Genomic DNA, 21,635 nt, shown 5'->3' with positions numbered 1-21,635 from the left:
TAGCCTTTGATGTTAAACAAAAGCGCAGAGAGGAGGCGCATTGTTTAAATGGTGATATGTTGAGATGTGGTGAAAGTGAGATGATGGAGATCAGAGTTGAAAAGTGTGGCGCTGGAAAAGCACAGCAGGTTAGGCAGCAACTGAGGAGGAGGAGAGTCAATGTTTTGGGCACGAATCCTTCATCAGGAATGATGTGTGGATGGACAAAGGGGCCTCAGCGTCCTTCTACACCAGTCACTGCCAGTTGTCAGACGGGCGCAGCAAGCAATCAGCAAGGCAAGTGGTATGTTAGCAAGAGAAGTTGAGTTCAGAAGTGGGGATGTCTTCCTGCAGTTAGGTCAGTCATTGAATGTATTCAAGGCTGAGTTCATTTGACTTTGAAGAACAAAGAAGTGATGGGTATTGGGGGGAGGTAAGAAAATGGTTTTAAGACCAGTATAGAACAGTTACAGTCATACAGCACAGAAACAAACCATTAAGTCCAACTAGTCCATGCTGACTGTGTTCTGAAACTAAACTAGTCCCACCTGCCAGAGTTTGGCCCAGACTCTCTGAATCTTGCCTATTACAATTGCAACATTTAAGAGGCATTTGGATGGGTATATGACTAGGAAGGGTTTGGAGGGATATGGGCCGGGTGCTGGCAGGTGGGATTAGATTGGGTTGGGATATCTGGTCGGCATGGACGCGTTGGACCGAAGGGTCTGTTTCCATGCTGTACATCTCTATGACTGTATGTACTTATCCAAATGTCTTTTAAACACTGTAACTGTACCTGCATCCACCACCTCCTCTGGACATTGATACCACATGAGAACCATTCTCTGTCTTAAAATAAAAAGGTGCCCCTCATGTCTTTTAAAAATATTTCTCCTTTTATCTTCAAAGTTTGCTCCCTAACCTTGAAACACCCATCCCACGGAAAGAATACCTGCTGTTCACCTCATCGATACCCCTGAAGATTTTATAATCCTCTCTAAGGTCATCTCTCAACCTCCGATGCTGCAGTGAAAAAAATTCCACCCTGCCCACCTAGATGCCGGTATATTTATATCCAGTTATGAACTGTTCAATGCTGGTGCCGACTGGAAAGACCAAATGACCTATTCCTGCTCCCAATTCTCTCACTCTGTGTCCAGGACAGCAAGAGACCATATGACATAGGTGCAGAAATTAGGCCATTCAGCCCATCAGATCTACTCCACCATTCAATCGCAACTGATCTGTTTCTCAACCCCATTTTGAAATTTTGATTTTGGAAAGGCAGATCAGGGCAGGATCTGCAAAGTTAATGGGGAGTGTTGTTGAATAAAGATAGCTTGGAGTGCTGGTTCATAGTTTCTTGAAAGTGGAGTCGCAGGTAGACAGGATAGTGAAGGAGGTGTTTGGTATGCTTGCCTTTATAGGTCAGTGCATTTCAATACAGATGTTGGGAGGTCATGTTGCCCCTGTACTGGACATTGATTAGGCAACTTTTGGAATACTGTGTTCAGTTCTGGTTATCCTGCTACAGGAAAAGTGTTGTGAACCTTTGAAAGGGTTTGGCAAAGATTTACAAGGCTTTTGCCAGAGTTGGAGGGTTTGAGCTATAGGGAGAGGCTGAATAGGCCGGGGCTGTTTTCCCTGAAGCATTGAAGGCTGAGGGGTGACTTTATAGAAGTTCATATGGAACATGGATAGGGTGAATAGCCAAAAACATTTCCACATAGTAGGGGAGTCCAAAACTAGAGGGCATAGATTTGAGGTGAGAGGGGAAAGATTTAAAAGGAACCTTATGGACAACTTTCTCACACAGAGAGTGATGCAAGCATGGAATGAGCTGCCAGAGGAAGTGGTGGAGGCTGGTATAATTACAGCATTTTAAATGGCATCTGGTAACAGGCTGAATTGAGAGGGATATAGGCTAAGTGCTGACAAATGGGACTATGTTAATTTGGGATATCTGGTCAGCACAGACAATTTGGACTGAAGGAAAGCAGAAGTATTGTTGTGAAGACTGGAATTTCAGAGCAGCTTTCAAAGATATTTTGTCCTTACTGGGAGCAGAAGCTACAATGAAATCTTTCATTTGAGAGACAGCAACTGAGTAAGTGAGGACATCCAGGATTTTGATGGAATGTGGAACTTGTTGCAATGTGGGGTTGAAGTGTTTTAAGTAAAATGTCCTAGTGGGAAGCCTAGTGAAGGATTTCGGTGGGTTTTTGTTTTAAACTGCTCATTTCTTTCAGCCCCCAACAATGTACTTCCAATGCTGTCCATCAGAAGGAGCGGTGAATCAGTAACTGGTATCATCAGAAGCCTTACCGTTTTCAGTACTGCAGGTATTGCATTGTTGCATCAGGTTGTTCCAGGTCATTGTCACCTAAATGAAGTTTTCCTCTTTATATACTTAATGCTATCTGGCTGAATGAGGGTTTTCAGGTTTCTGTGTCATGGATAATATATGATCAGCAGGTATCTGGCAATCTAAGGAATTGTCACCGATGTTATGTTCATTTGACTGTACTGACCATGACTTATTTCGTGATTTTATTTGCAGGAAGACATGGGGAAAAAAATCTGAAACCTAAAGATACATCAGCTTCTGACAGAGTCACTTGATTCATTGGGACTTGAATATCAGCAGCCATTCCAGTCGAGAAGAAATGTTTGCTTTTGTCTGCTTGGACACTGGTGTGGCAGGAAGAATATTGATACACCCGAATGAGGGAAATTCAATGCGGTGACCGTGAAAAGTACAGTACTTCACACCATTTACTCAGCTTGGAGGATCAATGAGACCGTCCACTCGCTCTCTGTGCGGGAAGGGCTTCACCCACTCCTCCCACCTGCAGAGACATCAGTGAGTTCACCTCCCATCGCAGGGGGATTGAAGGAGCTTCGGCCGAGTGCCATTCTCGACTGCATTAATAACCCAGTTCTGGGGACTCCCGGGTTTGAATCTCACCATAGCAGATGGCGGATTTGGAATTCAGTCAGAAATCTGGAGTTCAGAATCTCATTATGAAACCATTTTCGGGGAACAAACACCCCAATCTGATTCACTCATGATTAGGGGAGGAAACTGCTGTTGTGGGAAAGGATTCACTCAGTCGTCCCAGCTGCATGCTTTCCCTGGTCTGGCCTATATGTGACTCCAGACCAGAGCAGTGTGGTTGACTCTTGACAGGCCATCTGCAAATGCGCGGGGGGAATCTTACTTGCATACAGGCTATGGGTTGCAATTGCTGAGTGAAGCAATACTTCCTCCAGGCTAAGGCTGCACCAAGGATCGAATTACAAAGGGACAACTCAGCTGACCAATAGTGAAGAAAGTGGGATGCAGGAGAGTGTGTGTATGTGTGTGTGTATGTGTGTGTGTGTGTTTCAATAAAAAGCTACTTTTTGTGCACCTTTTTGCTGAGACGATCTGAAGCTGCAACAAAGTTGGGTCCCAACAAAAGTTACCTGAACTTACCGTAGGACTCAGACATTGAAGGCTATGAGATCCAACAGGTTTTTCTTTTAAAGCTGCTAATTTCTTTCAATCTCCGGCGGGAGGTTTCCAATGTCTTATATCAGAAGGAGCAGTCAATGTGTAGCTCGTATTATTAGAATTGTACATTTTTCAGGACTGATGGTTCATTGTTTCCTCAGCATTGTAAAGTTTACTGGCAGCAGTGGGAGGGGTGGGCTGTTTTCACTGGAAACAAAGTTAAAATCCAGTTACAGTCCAACAGGTTTATTTGGAAGTACTAGCTTTCGGAGTGTTGCTCCTTCGTCAGGTAACTGTACAGCAGGATCATAAGACACAGAACTTGTAGCAAAATGATATATTGAACAAACCTCGACTGCTTTTAAGTGTTTCATCTTTAGAATGGGTTGCAGGTTTCAGTTCATTAGTATGTAAATCCCAAAACTTCTTTTCAGTCACAGTCTCGAGATAACTTCAGGATTTACAAAGAGGTGCCATCTCAGCTCAGACAATGCATGAAAGATGTGAGGTTCGAGTCTGTCTTGAGTCAGACTGATTCTGTTTCCAAAGTAGGAATTTATAAAATATTACATGGATTGACTGTCTGCAGACTGTGCACTTTTTGAGCAAAATAGAATGTATCTACAGACATAATTCTGCAAATGCAAATTCACCCCATGGTCTTATCTATGTGTGAATGCATGAGAGTGAGTGAGTGTGTGCATACACGTGAATCTGGCTGAGAGAGTGTGTGTTTGCATGTGTGCATGCTTGGTAAAGTGAGAGTTGCAGGAGTATTAGTCTGTGAGAGGATGTGTGTGTGGGTGAGAGTGTGGGTGGGTACATGTGTGTGCATCTGAGAGAGCACGTATATCTGAGAGAGTGCCTGCGTGAGTATGTGAGAATGTATGGCTGTGTGTGAGAGACAGAATGTGTACAGTGTAGTGGGGTCACCTGTAATGTAACATGAACCAAAGGTCCTGGTGCAGGCCAACCTCATGGGTTCCAAACTTGGCTATCAGTCTCTGCTTGGCCACTAGAAATGATTAAGCAGTTACACAATAGACACTGGAGAGGGCAGGGTGAGACTTGTCTTTCGATTTGCAAAAGGTGGAAGGCTCTGGATGATGTGATCCAGGGCAAACACATGTTGGAGGACCTTCAGCTCAGAGAGGTGGAGCTGGAAGACAGGTTGCTGACACGCTGGGAAGGCAAGGCGGAAAGTTAATCAGATGTTTTTTATTCCGGGAGATGGTCTTTCCCTCCGGACAGAGCCTTCTGATGGGATCAGTGGACAGGGTCAGTGGGGTGTGAGCCCGGGTCAGGCAGGTAAAGGTGATCTGAGAGAGGGCTGCAGGGGGGAGGAGCTAACTGTGCGGTGGGAGGAGCAAGAATAACGTTAGGGAGGGGGAGGTAAGGGACAGAATAGTGACGGGGATTGCCTCCGTTCTCTGCAGTTAGCAGCAGAAGCACAGAGGCATCAGAATCTGGTGCCAGGATTCAGGAACCACTGTGCTCTGGGCTGGAGAAGTGGGAAAGGGAGGTGCAATGGGTGTGGTCCAACGATGTCAGCAGGACACAGCCTCTGCTGAGGGCGCATGAGAAGTTAAAAGCTGCAAAGACAAAGCAGAACCTCAAAGCACTGGGTGGGATGGTGGCTCAGTGGTTAGCAATGCTGCTTAATAACGCCAGGAGCCTGGGTTTGATTCCATCCTTGGGTGACTGTCTGTGTGATGTTTGGCATGTTCTCCCCCTTGTGTCTGTGTTGGTGACCTCAGGGTGTCTGGCTTCCTCCCACAGTCCAAAGATCTGCACTTTAGGGTGGATCAGCTGTGCTAAGATGTGCAGGTGAGCTTGCATCTTGGATGACCATGTTAGTTTCGGTTCCTTTATTTGTAAATCCCAGAACTTTTTTAAACTTACATTCTTAAGATAGCTTTTAACAATAGATGTCATCTCAGCTCAGATAATTGAAAGTGAGAAATTAAAGTCTGTCTGTGTCCCAATGTTAGGTCAGACTGATTCTATTTCTAAAGTGGGAGCTACAGAATCTTACATGGATTTATGCAGTTTTTTAGTAATTCGGAATAAATGGACTTCTGCAAGGAAGTGTACAAACAACTGACCAGGAACACGACAGGCAACTACCAGCTGATCTGACCAAAGAGCACAACTGTGAACTGACAGCATTCATCAAGACTTCTGATCCAATCCTTCCAGAAGCTCAGCACCCACGGACTAGTTGAATCCATGGACATGTCAGTACTCTACACCAGCATTCCTCACGATGATGGCATCACGGTAACAGCCTCAGTACTCAATACCAACAACTGCCAATCTCTGAGCACTGTCCTACAACTCATCCGCTTCATTCTCAACCACAACATTTTCACCTTTGGCAACCAGTTCTTCATCCAGACACATGGAACAGCCATGGGGACCAAACTTCCACCCCAGTATGCCAACATTTTCAAGCACAGGTTTGAACAAGGCTTCTTTTCTGCACAGGACCTCCAACCAACACTATACACCAGATATATTGATGACATTTCTTCCTCTGGACCCATGGTAAGGAGTCACTGAAACAACAATACTCTTTAGTATCTGTCTCATTTTTGAATATATGCAGCTCTATCAAGGATGGGTATCTCAGCACTTCTCTGTACCCGCAAACCACGGATAACCTGACAGTGCTACACTTCTCTCATGAAACATATTAAAACAGCCATCCCCTCTGGACAAGCCCTTCGCATACATAGGATCTGTTCAGGTGAGGAGGAACATGGCAGACACTTGGAAGTACACAAGCATGCTCTCATAAGAACGGGGTACAATGTTCAACTCATCAACTCCCAGTTCCAATGTGTCACAGCAAGAAACTGTAATGACTTCCTTTAGGAGACAGACACGAGCTGCAACCAAAATGGTACCCTTTGTTGTCCAGTACTTCTCAGGAGCCGAAACACCACGCCACATTCTTCACAGCCTGCAACACATTATGGATGAGGATGAGCACCTCGCCAAGACTTTCCCCACGCCTCCACTTCTCGCCTTCAATCAACCGCCAAACTTTAAACAGATAATTGGTCTCAGAAAACTGCCTGGCCTTCAGGACAACACAATACAACTCTGTCACGGCAGATGATGAAAGACGTATCAGAATGTTGACACGATTACCACCATGACACGTGAGGACACCACCCACCATGAGTGCAGGAGGTACTCATGTGACTCAGCCAACATTTTTTATCTCATACGCTGCAGGCAACGATGCCCTGAGTCTTGGTATATTGGTGAGACCAAGCAGAGGCTACAGCAACAGATGAATGGACACTGCACAACAATCAACAGCCAGGAGTGTTCCCTCCCAGTCGGGGAACACTACAGCGGTCTGGGACATTCAGCCTTGGACCTTCGGGTGACCATCCTCCAAGGCAGACTTCAGGACAGGCAAAAATGCAAATTGGCCAAGCAGGGGCTGATAGCCAAGTTCGGTACCCATGGAGATGGCCTCAACTAGTACCTTGGGTTCATGTCACACTACAGGTGACCCCACTATACTATGCATTCTCTCTCTCTCTCTCACTCACACACACACACACACAAGCATGCATTCACACAAATACATGCTCCTCCAAACCAACACACTCACACAGACTCTCTCTCATACACATACGCTCTCTCACACACACACACACCCTCTCACAGACTTATACCCCATTACACTCTCTCTCACTCACTCACTCACACACACATACACACCCTATCACAGACTTATACCCCATTACACACTCTCACACACACATGATCACTCGGTTTCTCCTGCACACACACACGCACACACATAAAAGTTTGTGGATTGAATTTGTACTTGCAGAATCGCATTTTATTTTGCTCAAAAACTCATACACGTAAGATTCTCTAATACCACGATAGAAATAGAATCCGTCTGACCTAACATTGGGACACAGACAGACGTTAACTTAAAACCTTCAATGCATTATCTGATTGAGATGACACCTATTGTTAAAAGCTATCTTGAGAACGTAACTTTTGAAAAGTTCTGGGATTTACATGTGAAGGAATCAAAACTAACATGGTCATTCTAAAAAATGGTAGAGGTAAGCTAAAGTTGTTTAATATTCCATTCCATTACACTGCAATCCTGTTGCTATAAAGTCTGTGTGTTATGATTCTGCTCCACAACCAACCGATGAAGGAGCAGCGCTTCGAAAACTAGTGATTCCAAATAAACCTGTTGGGCTATAACCTGCCATTGTGTGATTTTTAACTTTGAAAATCTGCAGTAATGCCAACGTCTCCATACAGCGCATGCTACTCGGTGTCAGCAACGCACTGCGCATGTTCCACAGTGTCAACAAGACATTACGCATGCTCACACAACAACCGGAAACACTCCGTGACCTTGTTTTGATGGACCAATGAGAAGTTCTGGAGGACCGGATGGAGACTGATCCTCCTGCCAATCACAGCAAACCCATCGTCTGGATGCGGAAGTAGGACAATTAACTTTTGAAGTTGATGCTGCTGCTGCTGCTCCTCTCTCTATGAACGAAGATTGAGCTTCACCCCAACTGCAAGTTCTTTCCTCTCTCCAACATCTGTGAGTACAGCACACTCTTTTCTCACCCCCTTCTCCATTCCGGGGTTGAGCTGTTGACTTGCAGGAACTGAAGGGAAACGAAGTGAATCCAGGGAGGGGACAGACTCTGGGAAAGTTAGTCCAGGTCTTTTTTCAATGGCAAATACAGGAGAATTGACATTTCAGGCTCGAGCCTTTCATCAGCAATGATGTGTGGATGAACAAAGGGGCCTCTGCGTCCTTCTAATCCAGTCAATGCAAGTTGTCAGACAGGTGCAGCAAGTAGTGAGCAAGGCAAGTGGTATATTAGTAAGAGGAATTGAGTTGAGAAGTGGGGACCCCTTCCTGCAGTTTGGTCGTAATTGAATATATCCAAGGCTGAGTTTATCTGATTTTTGAACAACAAAGATGTGATGGTTATGGGGGAGGCAAGACCAGTACAGGTCAGTTACAGAAACAGACCCTTCAGTCCAACTAGTCCATGCTGACTATGTTCTCAAACTAAACTGGACCCACCTGCCTGTGTTCAACCTATATCCCCCTGAACCTTTTATATTGAAGTCATAGAGATGTACAGCACAGAAACAGACCCTTCGGTCCAATTTCTCCATGCCTATCAGTTATCCTAATCTCATCTGTTTGCCAGCCCTGGGCCCCATAATCCCTCGAACCCCTTCTATTATAGACCAATCCAAATGCCATTTAAATTCTGTAATTATACCAGTCTCCACCACTTCCTCTGGCTGGTCATTTCATATATGCACTACTCTGTGTGAAAAGGCTCCCCTTAGAGCTCTTTTATGTCTTTCCCCGTTCGCCCAAAACCTTTAGTTCTGCACTCCCCCACCCCAGGGAGAAGACTTTGTTTATTTACCCTATCCATGCCTCTCATGATTTTACAAGCCTCTAAGGTCATCCCTCAGCCTCCGACGCTCCAGGGAAAACAGCCCCAGCCTATTCAGCCTCTCCCGAGAGCTAATTTTTTTCAAACCTGGCAGCATGCTGGTAAATCTTTTCTGAACCCTTTCAAGTTTCACACCGTCCTTCTGATGGGCAGGAGACCAGAGTTGCACACAATATTCCAAATGTGGCCTCACCAATGTCTTGTAGAGCTGCAAAATCACCTACCTCCCAACTCCTTTACTCAGTGCTGTAACCGATAAAGGAAAGCATACCAAATGCTGCCTTCACTGTCATATCTACCTGGGACTCTACCTTCAAGGAACTATGAACCTGCACTCCAGGTTTTGATCTGGGACTCCTTACAGAGACATGGCTTCAGGATGACAAGGATTGGATCCTAAATATTGAGGGGAGATGTGGCATTCAAGTCGAATGGGAAGCGAGGTAAAGGTAGAGGGTTGACACTGCTAATCAAAGCACTGATCACAGGGTAGTCTGGTGTCAGCTCGGATTTCAGGTCCTGGTTTCTTTGTCCTCTATTGATCTCCCTGTTCCCACAGTTGTTGTCTGTTCTCAGCTCTGCTTCATTTCTGCTGAAGCTTTAACCTCCTTTGACACCTTCTGGAACAATAAATCATTCAGTCAATCAAAGTCCAATCCACAATCTCCCAGCCTGTAAACCATCCAGACAAAGAGTATCATACCAGAAAATATAACAAAATAAGTGAAAAGTTAGAATTAAATAGGTGCTTGTGTCTGTTCATTGGCAAGTAAACTAGAAATAGGGGTCTGCCAGGATTCTTATAGTGCCCTGATTGAAGAATTCTCTCTCCCTTACATCTAAGTATTAGTACCCAGCTATGATTTATAACAATATTTACATCAACAGAAATAACGCATCTGTTATGCAATAGACATAGAGATATACAGTATGGAACTAGACTTTTTCTCTCTCTCATGTGTGTGCGCGCGCGCGCACACACAAACACACCGAGGTCTATGGGGTGAATTTGTATTTGCAGATACCATCTATTTTGCTCAAAAAATGCACAATCTGCAGGCAGACAATACATGGAATATTTTATAAATTCCACTTTGGAAATAGAACCAGTCTGACTCAAAAACTGGGATACAGACAGACTCTGGCCTCACACCTTTAATGCATTGTCTGAGCTGAGTTGTCATCTTTTCTTATAAAACCTTAAGTTATCTTGAGCCTTAGAAGAAGTTCTGGGATTTACATATTAATGACACCAGCAACTCATTCTAAAAGATGAAAGACTTTACAGTCCAGGTTTCTTCAATGTATCATTTCAGTGGCATGACTCTGTAATGTTTTGCTGTAAACTCAGTGTCTTATGATCTTATACTCCACAACAACCTGATGAAGGAGCAGTGCTCCGAAAGCTAGTGCTTCCAAATAAACCTGTTGGACTGGCGTCATGTGATTTTTATCTTTGCCCAGGTGAGGGTGGGTTGGCCCTGCTAAATTACCCATGGTGCTCAGGGTTTTACAGGTGTGGGAGAATTGTTAGAAGCGATTTGATTCCACCTTCTCATGACTGTCTGTGTGAAATTTGGTATGTTCTCCCTCTTCTGTCTGCGCGGGTTACATCTGGGTGCTCCGGTTTCCTCCCACAGTCCAAGGATCTGCAGTTTCGGATGGATCGGCTGTGCTAAAGTGTCCAGGGATGTGCAGGTTAGAGTGGGTTAGCCATGGGGAACTGCAGGGCTGTAGGGTAAGTGGATGAGTCTGGGTGGGATGCTGTGTGGAAGGTCGGTGTGAATTTGATAGGTGAAATGGCCTGCAGGGATTATATAAATCTTCTGCTTTAGCCATATGTGGATTGAGAAATGATTGCTGTGGGAGGAGTAGGTTCCAGTTCATGGGACACTGCCCCAGTCCTGGGGAAGGTGGGAATTGTGCTGTCTCTCTCCCCACCCACTGCCCCCAACCATTCTCTCTCATCCCGCAACTCTCTGCCCCCCATTTTCTCTCTCTCCCCTTCATTCTATTCCTCCACCCTTTGACCCCCAAGTCTTTCCTTTCCACCCCCACCACCCTCTGTTCCCCCCAGTCTCTCAATGGCCCCACACTCTGTCACCCTGTCCATTCTGTATCTCTTCCAACTCCCACTAAACTTTCTCATGCCTCGAACTCTCTTTGATCGCTGTATCAAGCTCTTCTCAGAAGAGAGAGAGAAAATGGTTGGTGATGACACTGCCTGGGAGATGGGGGTGCACGAGAAATGGCTGATCTTTCAAATTGAGAATAGCTAAAATAATATATTCAGAAATAGCATTAAAGTTTGAACGCATGTTCAATTTTATATGAAGACAAAGCTGCAGCCATCTTTCTCAAACTTGCATTGAACTATGTGCAGTTGAGGACAGGCTGTTCGGGGTGAATGAGGCTTTTGCCTAAAATGTCAATTTTCCTGCTCCTCGGATGTTGCCTGACCTGCTGTGCTTTTCCAGCACCACATTCTTGACTCTAATATCCAGCATCTGCAGTACTCACTTTCTCCTGTTAGGGGTGAATGGCCGATTCCTAGTCTTGAAAAATTGGTTCTATTAGAAGGTGTAGAGGTGTATTCTACCTTCAAGAGAGTTGAAAAGCGAGCAGAACCACCTGACATAGCACCAAACATTGTGAACAAGGTAACAATTTAACATTTGGTCAAACAGCTCAGCTGGGTTGCCTGGAGACAAAAACATACTCAATTTTGGCCAATCGATTTAAATCTTGCCCCAAAATACTGAATTCCAATCAAATTTGAATTTAGTATTTTGAGAATATTGGTTAGCACTGCTGCCTCACACCACCAGGGTTGATTCCAGCCTTGGGTGACTGACTGTGTGGAGTTTGCACATTCTCCCCGTGTCTGCGTGGGTTTGCTCTGGGTGCTCCAGTTTCCTCCCACAGTCCAAAGATGTGCAGGTCAGGTGAAGTGGCTATGCTATATTGCCCGTAGTGTTAGGTGCATTCGTCAGAGGGAAATGGGTCTGGGTGAGTTGCTCTTCGGAGGCTCGGTGTGGACTGGTTGGGCCGAAGGGCCTGGTTCCGCACAGTAGGGAATTTAATCTAATCTAATATTAACACCAATGAAATGATTTGATGCTTTGGAGTACAAAATCAAAAAAAAAGTTGAACAGTTACAGGAGAACTGTCAAAAGACCAACAAATGTAGGCTGCTAGTGAGAACTCTGAGAGGTACCTGTCCAGAGAAGGAGTCTGCACAGAGAAAAAACATCGACACCGACCTGGAGAGCAAATCTACAGAGGAAGGTACAAAGAGAAGATTTAACAGCTGGCTGGTCTTGAAGTTTGAATCTTTCGGTAAATCTTAATCAGGGGTTTTTATTCGACTGGTATTATACAGGGGAAGGTAGAAGATAGGTTAGAGAAAGGAGTTGTAAATTGTTGTTAATTAATTATTCTCCATTAGACGTTAATAAATAAAGTTGTTAATTTTAACTTTAAATACTGACCTTTGGGAATAGTTTCTTGGTTCTTGAATTTTCACAGATTACCACATGGGTTAAACCTTCTCTCTGTTGCTGGTTTAAATTAGGTGGGGGAGGTTGCACCCAGTGTTGTAAAATTTGAGGGCTTTTGTCCGAGATTTGAACTAGTTTAGACAGATTTGAATAGATTTGGCAGTACGAAAAATCCCAGCAGATTTAAACACTTGCAAGTTAGAGTCCGAGATCATTAAATAAAACTTTAAATAGTGACTTTTAGAAACAGTTCCTTACCTCTTGAATTTTCATATTATCACATGGGGTAAATCTTTTTTGGGTTTAAATTAGTGGGGGGTGCAGTCCGTGTCATAACAGTTCTGACGATGTAGAAATAGAGTAGTGGAACATGGAAACAAACTGTTTGTTCCGTGCCAGTCGGATATCCTAAATTAATCTTGGCCCATTTGCCAGCTCTTGGCCCATATCCCTCCAAACCTTCCTGTTCATATACCATCCAGATGCCTTTTGAATATTGTAATTGTACCAGCCTCCACCACTTCCTCTGGGAGCTCATTCAATCCACGCACCACCCGCTGCGTAAAATAGTTGCCCTTTAGGTCCCTTTTTATCCTTTCCCCTCCCACCCTAATATAAATCAATTGCTGCTTTTTCTGAACAGGCTCAGTGGCTGGCATTGCTGTCTTATAGCGCCAGGGACCCGGGTTTGATCCCAGTCTTGGGCAACTGTCTGAGTGGAGTTTGCACATTCTCCCTGTGTCTGCGTGGGATTCCTTTGGTGCTCGGTTTCTCCCCACAATCCAAAGATGTGCAGGTTTGGAGAGGGCACTTAAGGGGAATTAACTTTCACACTTTTTTTCTACTCCTTAGGTCCCTTTTAAATCTTTCCCCTCTCACCTTCAATCTATGCCCTCTAGTTTGGGAGTCCCCTACCCTGAGGAAAAGATGAGTCGTCAAATAAAATGCAAAAGGAATAAAATGTGGAGCCGCAGGATAAATATAAAATGTCGCTCCAGCCTTTCTTGTCTCCGAGTGTCATTTGGGCACAAAACCTGTCGGTAACACCAGCAACTTCACAGAGCATCTTGCGCATGCTCCTCGGTGACAACGCACACTGCGCATGTTCGCCAGTGTCAGCAAAACCTGCGCGTGCTCCTGGCTGTCCGCGGAAATTGCGCGTGATCTATTGTTGGGCCAATAGGAAGCCCTGGAGGACCGGAAGGAGCGCGGTCCTCCTACTAATCAGAAACACCTTTATTGTGTGTGTCTCTCTCTTCATCTCAATTTATGGAGGGGACAGATTCTGGAAAAGTTTGGCCAGGTCTGTGTCTCAGTTGGCAAACTCATGGAAAATGCAGTACCACGATGTGAAGTGATAGCATTCCCTGTGGGGGGTGGGGAGGGAAAGCAGAAAGGAGATGCATTGTTTAAATGGTGATATATTGGGATGTGGAGAAAGTGAGGACTGCAAATGTTGGAGATCAGAGTCAAAAAGTGTGGTGCTCGAAAAGCACAGCAGATGAGGCAGCATCCGAGGAGCAGGAGAGTCAGCATTACAGGCACGAGCCCTTCATCAGGAATGTGTATAAAGGGGCCTCAGCGTCCTTCCATACCAGTTAATGCCAGTTGTGAGATAGGTGCAGCAAGCAATGAGCAAAGCAGGTGTTATCTTAGCAAGAGGAATTGAGATCAAAAGTGGGGATGTCTTCCTGCAGTTATGGGATCATTGAATATATTCAAGGCTGAGTTCATCTGATTTTGGAACAACAAAGAAGTGGACGTTTATGGGGGAAGGCAAGAAAATGGTTTTCACACCATTGCAGAACAATTACCGAGTCAAACAGCACAGAAACAGTCCCTTCAGTCCAACTACTCCATGCTATGTTCTGAAACTAATCTAATCCCATCTGCCAGTGTTTGGCCTATATCCCTCTGTCACAAAGCTGGTCCTTTTACTAAAAGCTGGTCCTTCTTCTCAAGGATGCTGTGTCCTTGGTTTTTTTTCAGAGGGGTGGTAAAAAGACCCAAGCTCCGAAGCGACTGGTTTAGTACAGAGATGAAAAACGGTATTGAGAGGCATTTTTGGTTATGTGTGAACAGGTGAGACTTGAGGCCAAAGCTTTTATGTTTTAGAAGTGACCTGGACAATGAAAGGGGAGTGGTCAATCCTGAAAGCTGAAGTCTTGTTTGGGTGAGTTAAGCAGTGGGCTGTCTGGAGAAAGGCTGCTAATACTGTCTCCTTCTGCCCTTCTAACTTCAACTGTAAGCCTCTGTTTCAGTTTTACTTTGTTTAAGGGGTTTGTTTTTTTTTTGGTACTGTTGTGTACCAGCATTGCGAAGAGTGTGAAGAGTTTCTCCACAACTTGTACTGTACTTAATAAAGTTTGGTTGTTCACAGAAGTTGGCGTATTGCAGTGTAAGAAGCTCAAGCAAAAGAACTTAACAAAGGAACCTAAGGGATAATTCTTTCATGCAGAAAGTGGCGTGTTTAAGGAAAGAGCTATCAGAGGAAGTGGTGGGTGCTGGTACAATTATGACATTAAAAGGCATCTGGATGGGTATACGATTAGGAAGGATTTAGACGATATGGGCCAGATGCTGGCAAATCAGCCGAGATTAGGTCAGGTTATCTAGTTGGCACGGATGAATTAGACCGAAGGGTCTGTTTCTGTGCTACATATCTTTATCAGTCTGGCTTGCCACTAACATTTGCCACATCTCTGGTGTCAGTGTCAATGCCTTGATGTCTCATTCTTAACCGGACTGGCAGTGATGATTTTTGTAATCTTTTCTTACAGACTATCTGAAGACAGAAGTTTCAAAGTCAACAGATAAAGGGCTCAAGTCCAAAATGTTGATTTTCCTGCTTATCTGATGCTGCTTGCTGTGCTGCGCTTTTCCAGCGACGCATTTTTTGACTCTGACTCTCCAGCGTCTCCATTCCTCACTTTCACGTCAATGTCTGACAGTCACTCAATCCATCAGGACCGCAACAATTTTCAACTATGATTCTGTGAGAAGGAGCAAAGCTTTCTTTTTGCTTCCTGTTTGAGTACGGGGGACTGGTTGAAAGACCCGACTGTTACAGCGCACTGAGTGTGGAGCCTGAAACAACTCTACTGCCTGGAAAGAAGAATTCACGGCGGGGTTGTACACGTGTGTGTGTGTGTGTGTGTGTGTGTGTGTGCGCAGCTGAAGCCTCGGCCATGGAGAAACCTGAGGCAACACTCCCCGTTGAGAAACCATGGAAGTGTGGCCACTGCGGGAAGGGCTTCCGTGTCCCATCTGTCCTGGCGGCTCATCAGTGCAATCACACTGGGAAGAGGCCGTTCTCCTGCCCCAAGCGGGCGAAGGGCTTTACTTGCTCCTGTGTCCTGCTGGCCCACCAGCATATACAGACTGGTGAGAGGACGTTTTACTGCTCTGTGTGCGGGAAAGGGTTCACTTGTGTGGACAACCTCCAGATCCACCAGCGAATCCATGCAGGAGAGAGGCTTTTCAGTTGCCACGAGTGCGGGAAAGCCTTTAGCAATTCCTCCGACCTGCTGAAGCACCGGCGAGTCCACACGGGGGAGAGGCCATTCAGCTGCCCAGAGTGCGGGAAGGCCTTCAGCGACTCCTCCAACCTGCTGAGGCACCGGCGGGTCCACACAGGGGAGAGGCCCTTCAGCTGCCCAGAGTGCGGGAAGGCCTTCAGCAATTCCTCCAACCTGCTGGCCCATCAGCAGGTCCACACGGGGGAGAGGCCCTTCAGCTGCCCAGAGTGCGGGAAGGCCTTCAGTAAATCCTCCAACCTGCTGGCCCATCAGCGGGTCCACACGGGGGAGAGGCCCTTCAGCTGCCCAGAGTGCGGGAAGGCCTTCAGCAATTCCTCCGACCTACTGAGACACCGGCGAATCCACACGGGGGAGAGGCCTTTCGCCTGCTCTGAGTGTGGTAAGGCCTTCAGCAATTCCTCTGACCTGTTGTCCCACCGGCGGGTCCACACCAGGGAAAGGCCATTCAGCTGCCCCGAGTGTGGAAAGGGGTTCACCCGCTCCTCCAAACTGCTGGCCCATCAATGGGTCCACACCGGGGAGAGGCCGTTTGCCTGCCCCGACTGCGGGCGGAGGTTCACATTGTCCTGCAACTTGCGGAGGCACCAGCGGGGGCACCAGTGCACCCAACAATCAGATTCCACCAGTGACGCTGCAGTGGGTCACCCCCAAGGCTGAACCTCTTGCCCATTCTGACAGTGGGTGCAGTGGGCTTTTTTTGTTTTATGCTGGACTCACCATCCCCTCCCCGCCCCCACCCCCCCAAGCCCACCTACGTGGCTCAGGGGTGGTATGGTGACTCAGTGGTTAGTACCACTGCCTCACGATGCTGACCTGGGTTCAATTCCACCCTCGGGATGACAGTCTGTGTGTATCTTTCACGATGTCCCCCCCACATCTCTATGGGTTACTTCTGAGTGCTCCGGTTTCCTTCCCCTGGTCTAAAGGTGTACAGGTTAGGATGGATTGGCCCATCTAAATTGTCCCATAGTGTTCTGGGATGTGTAGGTGTGGTGCATTAGTCAGGGGTAAATGTAGAGGAATAGGAATAGGGGAATGGGTCTGGCTGGGTTACTCTGCGGAGGGCCAGTGTGGACTTGTTGGGCTAAAGGACCTGTTTCCATACTGTTGGGAATCTAATCTTTAAAAAAAAGAATTCCTCCAAGCGATACTGATAAAATATGCCAAGTTGGACAAAGTATCCCGTCAAGTTTGAGACAAACCCAGAGTTGAAGAAGTCGGAAGTCACACAACACCATGTTACAGTGCAACAAGTTTATTTGAAATACAAACTTTAAGAGCATTGCTCTTTCATGAGTGCTGCTCCTTCATCACTTCATCTGGTGCCATGTGACTTCTGACCTTGTCCACCCCAATTCAATACCAGCACCTCCGCATCAGAGTTGATGAATGAGATTGGAGTTTATTCGGCCTGATTTAGTAAGATGTTCATTTGGAAACTCAAAACTGTCAGACCGACAAAGAGACACGAATCATAGAGTCCCACAGCAGGAGACAGGCCCTTCGGCCCAACATGGTCCGTGCCAACCAAACTGTCCATCAACACTAAGCCCATTTCCTTGCACTTGGCCCATTTCCTTCCATACCTTTCCTATCCACTTATTTGTCCAAATGCCTTATAAATATTGTTAATGTACCCACCTCAACCACTTCCGCTGGCATTTCATTCCATATGTGTACCACCATCTGCATAAAAATAAAAGTTGCCCCTCACATTCCCTTTTATTCTTTTTCCTCTAACCTTAAACTGATGCCCTCTAGCTCTCACTTCCCCAACCCCGGGGTAAACGTCTGAGTGCATTCACCCTCTCCATGCCTCTCACAATCACTTCACTTCTCTAAGGGCCCCTGTCAGTCTCTAATGCTCTAAATAAAAATATCTTAGCTTGTCCAACCTCTCCCTTTTACACAGACCCTTGAGTCCTGGCAACATCCTTGTATATGTCTTCAGCACGCTTCCAAGTTTAATAACATATTTGTTATAGACACTGCCCTGTCTACCTATTTTGTTGGAAATATAGGACCTAATCCAAACTGGATAATCTGGCTGATGGGACAGGAAACCACTTCCTTTCTTAAGAGAGAAGTCTCCTGGAGAGAACTGGCTGGCTGACTGATCTACTGACCCTCACAGTGCCCCACTGCCCTCAGTTATCTGGAGGGGTGTCCACACATTTGCCTAAGGTGGTGCTTGAAACCTTTATCATCTTTGGGATGGATCCCCATTCATTCCGTGCGATGGAGTCATGCAGCCTGGAAACAGACCCTTCAGACCAACCAGTCCATGATCCCTAACTAAACTAGTGCCACCCATCTGCTCCTGGCCTGTATCCAGTTTGTTAATAGTTTTGTTCATTTGTTCACCATGAGAGTTGGATAAATAAATTGCTGATTGTTGATTTTAAAGTGTTGGGGATTTATTCTTCTCACTAGAGCAGGTTACACCACTTTTCATGCTAATTTTATAGATTATTGGGCGACACTCTCCTCTGTTTGAGAAAGGTGGTGCTGTCAGCCTTCGCTTTATAAGAGTATTGACGTGATGTACTGCTGAATGCAATGGAGTCAACATGAATCCCAGCCTCTCACTGTGGTTGTGAGTGAATCGCTTTAATTTGGCTCTTAACTCAGAAAGACCTCAGAAGCAGAAATGAGGCCATTCAGCTTAAACTGCACACAATTAACTGCTGAAACAATGATTTACACTTGATTGTATGCAGCAACCAAAAATAAAACTCAAGTAACCAAGTTCAACCTCACTCACAACTTGGCTATCACCCAATTGATGGCAGAATTTAACTGAGTTTCCACCAACAGTTTGTCTCTGGAAGTATCCAGGGATTCAGTGCAGCATTCTTCTTCCAAGTACTGCTGCTGCATCTTTCTGGAGTTGCATTCTGGTGGAGATTCCTCGCTTTCAAATCTGTGGTGTGATGCTTCTTTAGATTCTAACACCATCTTCCCCACACTTCTGGAGATCTCCGGTCTGTAGCTTACCTTCTTATCCTCGAGGGTTAGTGGTTTGTTTGATACAGCCTTTCCTGCAAAAAAACCCCTTTACGTCAGTGCCTTCCTTCCACAAACTTAATTGTCCTTTTGTCATGAGGTTATTAAACACTTAGCTCATCGGTCCCAGGAAACAACTTGTTGTTTTGCATCCTTCTACCCAGGGATGACTAACTACCAGAAATTAGGCCATTCAGCCCATTGAGTCTGCTCCACTATTCAATCATGGCTGATATGTTTCTCAACCCAATTCTCCCCGTAACCCTTGATACGTAAGAATGATTGAATGGTGGAGCAGACTCAATGAGCTGAATGGCCTCATTTCTGCTTCTGAGGTCTTCTGATGTAGCAGTTTCTCAGTGGCCCTTTTGTTTCTTGGTCCAGAAAGAGTTACTGCTGACTCAGGGAGTTTGGAAAGTTCTGGAGTTTACAGGACCACACCACATTCCTCTCTGCCTCCTCCCGAGATACTGGCAATTCCCAAGATCCCTTGGTATCCCTGAAAACAATCGAGGTATCTGTAAATCTCTGCTGCTACTCAGGAACAGAAAGATTATGGGGACAGACTATGGAGTTCTACTCCAGGATTCTCTCAAGGTAAACTTACAGGTTGAGTCAGTGGTTAGGAAGGCAAATGCAATGCAGGCATTTATTTTGATCAGACTTGAATATAAAAGCAGGTATGTACTTCTGAGGCTCCGGTCAGGCCACAATTGGAGTACTGTATGTAGATTTGGGCCCCATATCTCAGGAAGGATGTACTGGCCCTGGAACATGTTCAGAGGAGGTTCACAAGAATGGTCCAGGAATGAAAAATTTAACATATGAAGAACATTAGAGGACTCTAGGTTTATACTTCATGGAGTTCAGAAGGATGAGAGGGGATCTAATTGAAACCTACAGAATAATAAACGGCGAGGATGTTGGGAAGATGTTTCCATTGGTAGGACAGACTAGAACCTGAGTGCTCAGCTTTCGTGTCAAGGGAAGACCCTTTAGAACAGAGGGGAGAGAAACTTCTTAAACCAGAGTGTGGTGAATCTATGGAATTCACCGCCACAGAAGGCTGTGGAGGCCAAGCTACTGAGTATATTTAAGACTGAGATAGATAGGTTCTTGAGTATCAAGGGGATTAAGGGTTACGTGGAGATTGGGGTTGAGAAACGTATTGAATGGCGAAGCAGACTCAATGGGCTGAATGGCCTAATTTCTGCTCCCATGGTCTTATGATATGCTGATGTGTGGAGGGGTGAGGAGGGGGGAAAAAGAGATGAAGAGAGAAAGACAGGAAAAGTGAACCTCGATAGTGATGAAGGAAATATAAGAATTGTATGATAAATGGCAGAACACATAGGAGCACTGGCATACAGAGAGATCTGGGCATATAGATCCGTGGAAGTGGTAATGCAGGTGGGCATGGTGGTCAAGAAGGCACACAGCACGGTTCCTTGAGTGTAAGAGTTACGTTACAGCTCTTTATTCTGACCACATTCGGAATATTGTGTGCAGTTCTGGTCACTGTGCTACTGGAAGGTTGTGGGTGCTCTGGCAGAGGGTACAGACAAGGTTCACCAGGACATTGCCTAGTCTGGAGGGCTCTCATTACGAGCAGAGGAGGCATAAACCTGGATTGTTTTCTTTGGAAAAACAGAGGCTGAGAGGAGACCTCGACAAAATGATGAGACACACAGATTGGCTGGACAGGGGTGGCAGGGTAGCTCAGTGGTTCGCACTGACGCCTCACAATGCCAGAGCCCTGCATTCGATTTTAGTCTCAGGCAACTATCTGTGTGGAGTTGGCACATTGTCCCTGCACCCCACCTCCCGTGTCTGTGTGGGCTTCCTCCGGGTGCTCCAGCTTCCTCCTACAATCCAAACTTGTATAGGTTAGGGTGGATTAGCGAAGCTAAATTACCCATTGTCCAGGGAGAGGCAGGTTAAGTTGGATTGTCTGTATGTAAATTGCCCCAATGTTCAGGGATGTGTAAGTTTGGTGCATTAGTCAGGAGTAAATGTAGATCACAGGGGTAAGGGAACGGGTCTCTATGTGTTAATCTTTGGAGGGCCGGTGTTGACTTGTTGGGCTGAATGGTCTGTTTCCACGCTGGAGGGATTCTGTGATAGTCAGAGGCGTTTTTTCTCTCCAGGGTGGAAAAGTCAACTAAAAGAGGGCACAGGTTCAAGGTGAAAGGGGGACTGTTTGGGGGAGAAGTGGTGGTGGTGGGGAATTTACACAGAGAGGTGGTGGGTTTCTGGAACGCACTGCCAGTGGAGGTAGTGGAAGCAGGCATCTTAACAATGTTTAAGGTGTATCTTGATAGACACATGAAGGGGAGGTGAACAGAGGAACAGAAACCACACATGGGCAAGAAATGTCAGGTCTAAGTAAGGATTAAGAATTAGCACAGGCTTGAGGGGGTGTGTATGCCTAAACCAAGTGAGAAGAGCCTGTGACTGTGCTGTATTGATACAGCTTTCCCCCACTATTTGAAAGTAGAGTGTTCCTTTCATAAGCTGAAATGGGCCTAAAGCGAAGAAGCAATTACCATGAATTAATTTATATTATGCCTTTCTTTGTAAAAGCGACAATCCTCTTCAGATTTCTTTCGATTTGTGAGAACAGGTATTA

General features: G+C 45.7%; 2 protein-coding genes across 3 annotated transcripts in view; one reads left to right on the top strand and one right to left on the bottom strand.

Annotated features, from left to right (window-relative positions):
• The window catches only part of LOC148142918 (uncharacterized), a 229,520-nt gene that overhangs the window by 124,539 nt on the left and 83,346 nt on the right, over window positions 1-21,635 (bottom strand). The window lies entirely within an intron of this gene.
• On the top strand, window positions 15,650-17,153 carry LOC148142919 (uncharacterized). Its single transcript, XM_087975692.1, has one exon. The coding sequence runs from the start codon at window positions 15,650-15,652 to the stop codon at window positions 16,655-16,657; it is 1,008 nt and encodes a 335-aa protein (XP_087831818.1). The 3' UTR covers window positions 16,658-17,153.

The sequence above is a fragment of the Chiloscyllium plagiosum genome, unplaced genomic scaffold (genome assembly GCF_037043375.1).
Source record: "Chiloscyllium plagiosum isolate Xiang-an unplaced genomic scaffold, Cpla_swu_hap1 HiC_scaffold_27, whole genome shotgun sequence".
Taxonomy (NCBI): domain Eukaryota; kingdom Metazoa; phylum Chordata; class Chondrichthyes; order Orectolobiformes; family Hemiscylliidae; genus Chiloscyllium; species Chiloscyllium plagiosum.
The sequence above is the reverse complement of the archived record's forward strand: the minus strand, read 5'-3'. Positions and strand labels throughout refer to the sequence as shown.

Coding starts and splice junctions, on each gene's coding strand:
- LOC148142919 (XM_087975692.1), top strand. CDS start 15,650: ATGGAGAAACCTGAGGCAACACTCCCCGTTGAGAAACCATGGAAGTGT.